The sequence below is a fragment of the Sciurus carolinensis genome, chromosome 2, assembly GCF_902686445.1.
Source record: "Sciurus carolinensis chromosome 2, mSciCar1.2, whole genome shotgun sequence".
Taxonomy (NCBI): Eukaryota; Metazoa; Chordata; class Mammalia; order Rodentia; family Sciuridae; genus Sciurus; species Sciurus carolinensis.
Window position 1 is genome coordinate 119,519,877 of NC_062214.1, and position 8,667 is coordinate 119,528,543.

The following is an 8,667-nucleotide window of genomic DNA, read 5'->3' on the forward strand; positions in this document are numbered from 1 at the left end:
CAGACTTTTTTCCATAAGCAGGTCATTGGAGGAAGATATTAAAAAAAGATTCTCCAAGTACAATATGAAAATATCCATGAGTCCAAAACTTTTAGATACACCAATAGTATTTCCAAGAGTCAGCACTTGAAGAAGTCACAGGACATGGAGACTGCAGTAAAAGAACCTGGCTAGTGCTACTCAGAAATGTATTTGGTCCACGTCACCCACCCTCTGCAGCAACCAGTGGACACTAGCAGAGTGATTGGGCTGCTTCTCTGCCTTTGTCAGCTTGGGCAAGAGCTGACTGATTTCTGCCACCACATAGCTCTGCTAAAGCTTCAAGTCTTTAATAGAGAGGAGTGTGAATCAAGTTACAGAACCTAACCAATGATGACATCTGAAAGGGGTCCAACTCCCACATTCTAAGATCCATGACAGGAGTTCAAGTAAACCCCAGTGTCAACATGAGCTTCTATTGTGGATCTTCTCAAGGAGCAAGGAAAGAAAAGGATCTGAAGCTTTGCCCTTACAAGGGATTTTTCAGGAACTACTTTGCTAAAATATTTTCAGGAATTATTTGTTAAAGTAACTCATTACCTTGAAAGTTCCTTCTGGAAATGATCAATTTGAATAATCTTTGCTTACCCCTGGCATTCCTTGTTCCAATAAAATTGGCTGTACTTAAATAACAGGAATTGAAGCCCTAGAGCCCAACTTCTGAATAAATTTTCAAATATAATGTTTGAAGTACGAATATTTAAATAACCCAAAATAACATTCGAAGATTTCCAGTGACCAAAAAGCATAATAATGACCACAAAGTCATAACCAGTTGAAGCCATTGGCGTATTAGACATAATTATTCACTTCAGACATATTCATGGAACAAAAGGAAACCAAACTGAATCACAATCAAGTCTAAACTCTTGGCTTTTTAAAGCTTCTGTTTAACTATTTTAAAATGGTAGAGCTCTCTTCAGAAGAATGCGATGAGCCTTATATTAGATGGTGTGTGTTAAATCTGCTAACATTAATCAAAATTTAACAGAGACTAGAAACTATTATCTAAATATGATAGGAAAGCCTGGAGAGAGTGTTGGGTCAGAGGAAGGATAATTTTAAAATATAAAAGTACACCTGTGCAAGGGTGTCAGAGGAGGTTCTGAATGCTACGTAGACCCCAGGAGTTCCTGTACTCACTGTCTGAATGCAACTGGAGAATACCAGCATGCATCATTTCTCTCCTCCAGGAGTCTACCAGAGAAATAAAGGAGACCAACTTTCTATAAATTTTTTTTAATTTTTATTGACACACTTAATTGTACATATTTATCTGGTAGAGGTTGGTATTTCCATACAGGTATATAATAGGTAATGATACAATTATGGTAAGGACCTCCTTTTAATGTCACTACACTGAATGATAAGAATAGTCAGAGAGGTTACTCTTATTGGGTAAGAGTTCAGCATTAGGGGATTTGCTGAAGTAGATTTTAATCATCACTTGAAGAACTACGCAGGGTGAAATGGAAACCCCCAAAGTCTAAAGTAACTGGTAACATCCAACACGGTACTGGCTTTTTAATCTAGAACCACAGTGGAGGTGCCAGGTGAGCAGCAGACCAGCAGGGTCATTACTAGGTGACAGTCTCACTGTTGGACTCACAGAGATCCTCTCTTCTTTGAGTTTATCAGTGAAAGGAAAATACTGGGGGTTGAATGGTGCCCTGTGATTATTCCTCTGTGTCTGAAGGGCAGCCTCCAGTACAACAGAAGGCCAGAAATAGGTGCATATGTAAGTGGAGAGTTGCCTGGCGCTCTGTTCCTTTTTGTGTAACACCTAAAGATGATTTTACATTGTACATGAAGCACAAACTGTGGCAGGATGACTCAGAATCCAAAATCCTGCACACCTGGGATCTCTCAGAGGACACAGGTGGGATCTCCTTGAGTACAGCATCTACTGTCTGTAGGGCTGCTACAAAAGGGGGCTATAAACGTTCCCCTGTGTTCTGATCTATGAGTATAGTCTATATCACACAGTAGTACATCATGTAATAAATGATTACTTCACAAATTCCCCATTCCTCCTTGCAAGACTTCTAACTTGTCTATTCAGGGCACACATGTTTGAAAATCTCTTCAGAAAATCTGACCAATCTGTTTTGCCTTCTCTTTCAGATAAAAAGATGACAGAAGCTAGTGGGCTTCATATCACTTCAGAGAAGACAAAATGTTTGTAAGTGATGGGTCATTCTTTTATTAACTATCATTAAGATTCAAAGATTCCTGTCCTTGCAGTAAATGTAAAGATACAGTTGCAGGTGTAATTCACAATAACCCAAGGCAAGGAGGAAGTGGTCCTCAGCATGTTGATCTGAGAAGAGTGAGGCAGGAGGAAAGGGATTCTCAAAGAATAAGAAGTATGTTCCCAAATGGGAGAAGGAGGAAGAGCAGGCAATTCATACAGGCTGTATTACTCCCAAGAATTTGAAAGAAAATCATTCTTCTCTCTTTCTCAGTGTACTTCTTTTTCTCCTCCTTCAAATTTTGATTAACAAACACTCATTCAAGAACCACCTAGAAAACACCAAAGTCTTCTTCTTGAAGGCTCAATATTCTTCCCTTAAGTTTGAGGTGCATTTACAAGCAAATGTAAAACAGGGATTTCGCCTTCAAATACAACACCCATGAAACACGCATGTCTTTCACTCTCATCTTTTCCTTATCACATTTCTTTGCACTGTTAATATGCACTCTTTCTGGCTACAGTTAGTTTAAGCATATCAGTTTTATTATGGTCAAAAGAATGTGGGGACACTTACTACACACTCTTCAGTTAAATCTCAAGTACTGAAAATTCAGGTTGTCTAGATGATTTAAAGCATCATCGTATCCCTTCTAAACAATGAATTTCCAGTCCCAAACCTCCCTCAATGAGCCCATTATGACCTTAGATTTATGGACTTGAGCTGAGGCATTTCTGTTAGAGAGCCAGATCTCCCAATAAAAGGTTGAAGCCAACTACCATCTTTTTTCTCTATGTCAAACTAGCCATTGCTCAGCAAGCAGAATCAAACACCAGCTATAAGAAGCTAATAGGTCCAAACTCAAATAGAACAGAGATGAATTAGTGAATTCAGAACCATATGGAACATTTTCATAAAAGTGCATTAATGGAGGTGACTAGTCCTAACTGAAGTGCACTCTATGTATGAAGTTGCATGCTGATTGTGAACCCAATGTAATTAGAAGGTGTAAATATCTCATTAATAGTGCTCTTAGCAATTACTGTTGAAGTGATAATACTTTGGGTGAATTAGGTTAAATATATTACTTGAAATATTACCTGTTTCTATTTACCTTTATTAATGTGACTACTAGAATATTTTAAAAAATATATGTGACTCAAATTATATTACTGTTAGATTGCACTGATTTTGATTGATCTCAAAGAATTAAATAGCTTTAAATACCATTCCCCCAATCTCATATAAAGACTTGCATATTTTATGTATGCAACCTCATATACATAAAGACCCAACTGTCTACTTGAATCTCCACTTGGATGTTTATTAGTCAATTTTAAATGTATGTTCTTCTCCTTTATTTCAATAGACGTGCTTCAGGCTTTGTCTTACCACAGGATGAGAAACTCAGGATAATGTACATACTTCAAATATAGCTTAGTCTTGTTCTATCATGAGACAATATAAAGTATATCTCCCTATCATTTTTATAGAACTACATACATTACATTGTAAGTCATTCCATTTTTTTTTAATATGGAAACAACCACCCTCACTGAAAACTTGAATACTGGTTAAATCTACCTCTGTGTGTAAAATCAATTAAATATGTTACATACAATTTTTAAAAACCAGGAGAAACATTTCCTATTTTTTAACAATAATTGCTTAATGTTAGTTCTTTTTTGAGGCAATCTATCAAGCGTGTGATTTTTACCAGCCTAATGCCAACAAAGACCACACTTCCAAGGATTTCCACAGTGCTCCTCCCCTGGCAATGTCTTTAACTCTTATCAGCACTGAGTAAAAGAGTCCTGGGATCTGAGACATCTTAACCTGAACAGGTCGTGGATATTCAAATCAGTCTTGAGTCAGTCACATTTTTCAACAGTGTATCTTCTGAACCTAAATCTTCTTGCCTTTCTTAGTAGCAACCCCTTGAAGCTGGTGCTCTAATCACACGTGTTTAGTGTTTCCACACTCAGTTGACTTGTTTTCTTGCTCACAGAAAACTTGAAGTAATCCAGATCCAACTCCCTCACTTTTTTCTTTGGTTTTCCTCAAAATTCAGCTTAAGTTAAGCCTTCCCAGACCATCCTATTCAGAAGATCATCATCCCCTGCTACCATTGCTATCTATTCCTTTCAACTGCTTTATTTTTCTACAAAGAATTTATCTCTATTGGTCCAGTCCATTCACTTTTGTCCCATGTATACCACATTCTTTCCTAACTGAATTACTTCAGTATTGCCCTCCCTGTTCAAAAAAAAAAAAAAGAAAGAAAACAGAAAATAGCAGTCTGATGGCAAGAGAAGTTTCATGAGTGCTGTTTAAAAATGGGCAAGGTATGAACAGAACAATTTTAAGTTTGGCTTGTAAAACTATCATTATTCTACAGTTGGAGATAATAAGTCAAATAGTAAGGATAGGACATATATTTAGTAAAAAAAGGAATAAAATTTGAGGACAGGTGGAGAGAAACCTCAAATTACATACAAACTGAAGAATTTGGAATTTGTCCTGTGTATAATTAGAGTGGAAATAAGGGTGAGGACTGGTGGAAAGGAGGTTTAAGAAGATAATTCTGAAATACAACAAGGTCAGAACTAGAGAGACTATTTATGAAGTTACTATGACATCACAGGCACAGCATGCTGAACCTGGACAAAAATGATGAGTTAAGATAACTAAGGATCAGAGGGAAGATGCCGAAGATTAGTTGTGCATTCAAGAAGATGTGGAATTATAATGTTAAGATATCAAGTTCCAGTTATAGGTAAGTGGAACCACTGGAGAATAAGGATGGTAAGAGCTAATTTAAAAAAGAAACTAACAAATATAAGATGAAACATTTGGATTTAAAGTGAACCCTTGTGTAAAAATATCCAACAGAAGCCTGCAACTATTTGACTATAATTTGGAAGTAATATTACTGCTGAACATATCCCAGACCAGGATTTAGCCCAAGGTTACCTCATGAAGTGTTATACTGTAAATTAAGCTACTACCCTAGAAAATAAGAGGGTAGATAGTAGAAACTAAGTTTGGGGAACACTTATCCAGAGTTCTATTGAGAATTACATGAAAAATTAAGTGCACCTTAGACCTGGGTTGGTGGTGACCTCACAAATTCTACAGCCATTGGGCTCACACTGAGTACTAACACTCATGTGCCTGGATATGCTAATGTGATAGCAGAGGCTAAAAGGAAACAGGGTTTGTCAATCAACACTATTGAGGGCCCGTTTGTGGCTAAATCTATATTTGGAATCATGAAGAATACAAAGGTAGTGTTTTAAAGTTGTCCCTGATGTTGAAGGTTTGGATTTTGTGGGGTTTTCTAGTCTGACCACCTCATCTAGTCTAAACTTCTAATCCGGTCATTATTAGTAAAGTATTTGTGCATTTGCATTACATTCAATAACATTTTTTCTGGGAATAGGGGTACTGGAAATTGACTCCAGGGGCACTTTACCACTGAACTACCCTGTCCTTTTTATTTATTTATTTTGAGACAGGGTCTCGCTAAGTTGCTGAGGCTGCCCTTGAACTTGTGATCTTCCTGCCTTAGCTACAACTTGCCTCAGTGAAGGCAGAATTCAAGGATGCTGAAATACACCAACAGAATGAAATAAAAAACCCAAAGAGTAAGCAGAACCTCAATCATAAAGAAGTATATCAAAGTCCTGTTAAGTTGAAGTGCAAAAACAAAGAAGTCTCTATACAGTACAGACATATCAGGAACATAATAGCAATAATTTCCTAAGATTTATATCATAGGTCTAATGAATCCTTTAAAATTGTCTCCCCAACATATAAAAATAGAATAAGAGGAAGGGGGGGTGGAAACTTGATCTCATCTGCCTTGTGATCTTTTCATCCTCCTAAACATTAAGATTATTTTAAATTTGACTCTTGAGTCCCATAGAGATTTCCTATCATAAGACATAGAGAAATTTCTTTAATGCCTCCTTCATATCTTTGTTCCAGAAGTTGTAGATAATGGGGTTAAAGAATGGAGTTGCCAAAGCATAGAACAAAGTCACAAATTTCTGCATCCCATGATAGTCCCCAGAACCTGGGCTAACATACATCACCATGACCGAACCATAGAACAGAGACACCACAGCAAGGTGGGAGGCACAAGTTGAGAAAGCCTTGCGCCTTCCCAAAACTGAAGGCACATTTAACACTGTGCTTAGGACACAGAAATAAGTACCAAGGATGTACAGGAAGGTAAGGAAGATGATGAGAGAGCTGATGACACCACAAGCCAAGGTAATTCCAGGTACAGGAGCACAGGACAATGCCAGCAAAGGCGCCAAATCACAGAGAAAGTGGTCAATAGTGTTTGGACCACAGAAGGGGACCTGAGATATTAGGGTCACAGGGGTCAATAACCAAAGAAAGCCACCCAACCAGCAGAAGATGACTAACCAAGCACACAGGCGATTGGTCATTATGATGGAATAGTGCAAAGGTCTACAAATGGCAAGAAATCGATCAAAAGACAAGGCCGACAGAAATAAGCTCTCAGCAGCACACATGGAGAAGAAGAAGTAGAACTGGAGCAGGCAGCCAGCATAGGATATGCTCTTGGTCTGGGAGATAAGGTTGGCCAACATTTGGGGCACATCAGAGCTGACATAGCAGACCTCCAGGAAGGAGAAGTTGGCCAGGAGGACGTACATGGGTGTGTGGAGCTTCCGACTGGACCACACAGCACAGATGATAGACGTGTTCCCTGTGAGAGTCAGCAGGTAGATGAGGGAAAAGATCACGAAGAGAAGGATCTGGATCTCCCAGCTGCAGGGGAAGCCCAGGAGGAGGAACTCACTCACAGACCCAGAGCTATTAGTCTCTAAGGTCCTCATTGGTCTGTCCTGTTGAGGTGACAGAGATATTTACATAGTTTTCCTGTTCTTGGGGAAGAAATACATTTTTTTTATTTTCTTCAATCTGAGTTTGTGGATTACCATCTTCTCTTTAGAAAGATGGGCTGTTCTTTCCTCTTGTCTTCCTTCCTTTTTAGTTTACTCAATAAATATATATTTACACATTGTAATCGTCAGGCACTGTTCTAGGAAATAAGGAAAGAATAATGAATAAAAGAAGCAAAACCTTTGATCTTATTGAGCTCAGGTCAATTACCTTCTGTTCAAATCAACTTCAAACAGTATGTTGGTGACTATAATTTCTAAATACAGGGAGCTTAGGCACTTGAATTGGATTAGAAGAAATCTGAGGAGATTTCATATTGGCACTTCATTTGCAAGTCAAATATACTATTTTTACTTAGAATGTCTGTTCATTTGTGACAACTCCATGGAGAACTGATACAGATTGTGGGGTAGATGTTAGTCAGCATCCCTCCACCTTTATTCTGGTGCTACCATGGGCACAGTAACAAAGGAATATGACAAAAACATTTTTTATTGTTGCTTGAGAATCAATATTATACTCAGCTAAAAATAATAACAAAAGTTTTGTGAAGTAAAATGGAAAATGAATCTTGTCAAAGATAAAATTTCCACAACCAATGAGGAAGGAAAAACATTACTACATCATAATAATACACACACACACACACACACACACACACACACACACACACAAAAGAGAGAGAAGAGTCCAAAAGATAAAAGTTAGAGTACTTTCAAAAGAATTATTGAGTAGAGGTAACAAAGGTAGGGCCATCAGACACACTGCCAATCTGACTAGTTCAATCTCATTTTGCTGGTAAGAAAAAAACAACTGGAGGTGGGTGAACTAAAGAAAGAGTAAAATTACCAAAGCTTTATAGAAACACCAGTTTTCAGGACAACTTGGTACAGGCTAATGAAATTAGCAGGAAACTATTTGAAAGTTACTTCAATAATCCAAGAAAAAAATATAAAGAGCTTGTCACGGGGTGAAGTATATAAAAACAGACCAAGACAGGACTCAGAAGATGTGCAAAGATAGAAACCTAATCTCCCTTCCTTTAAATCACCAGTGGTTACTAAATGCCACCCAGAAGGCAGAGGAGAAGAACAGGGGGAAAATCAAGACTTCACTTTCCATTTGCCACAGATTTCCCTCTGCCTGGGATTCCTTACAGGAAGGAGGAAGTCACTCCCTGCACAATAACCCCATTCTGTGTACAATATACCCTCCATCTTGCTCTTGCCTTTAGGTACCTCTCAGATCCCAACAGGTGATGCACAGCTCACTCTTTTCTTCTGACTCTTTTGAATATAAGTATGATATTTCATGAAATAAACTACTATTTACAGAGTTTTCCTCACCTGCACACCACACATAGTAGTTGAAGGTGGGCGATGCTGTGATCTGTGTGAAAGAGAAATGGAAACTTAGAGGGTTAGTCATCTAAGTTAGTGTGAAAGTCTTACACAAAGCTTTACCCATTTTTCTCTGGTAGGAATATACTCCTCTA

At 38.0% G+C, this 8,667-nt stretch overlaps 1 protein-coding gene across 1 annotated transcript; it reads right to left on the reverse strand.

Moving 5' to 3' along the window:
* Positions 1-6,169: 6,169 nt before the first annotated feature.
* Positions 6,170-7,105, reverse strand: LOC124976417 (olfactory receptor 11G2-like). The gene has a single exon (XM_047539302.1). It carries the CDS (start codon positions 7,103-7,105, stop codon positions 6,170-6,172), a length of 936 nt encoding a protein of 311 aa, XP_047395258.1.
* Between the last annotated feature and the right edge of the window lie 1,562 nt (positions 7,106-8,667).

Bases quoted from the DNA above. Each gene is read 5' to 3' on its own strand.
- LOC124976417 (XM_047539302.1), bottom strand. From the start codon at position 7,105: ATGAGGACCTTAGAGACTAATAGCTCTGGGTCTGTGAGTGAGTTCCTC.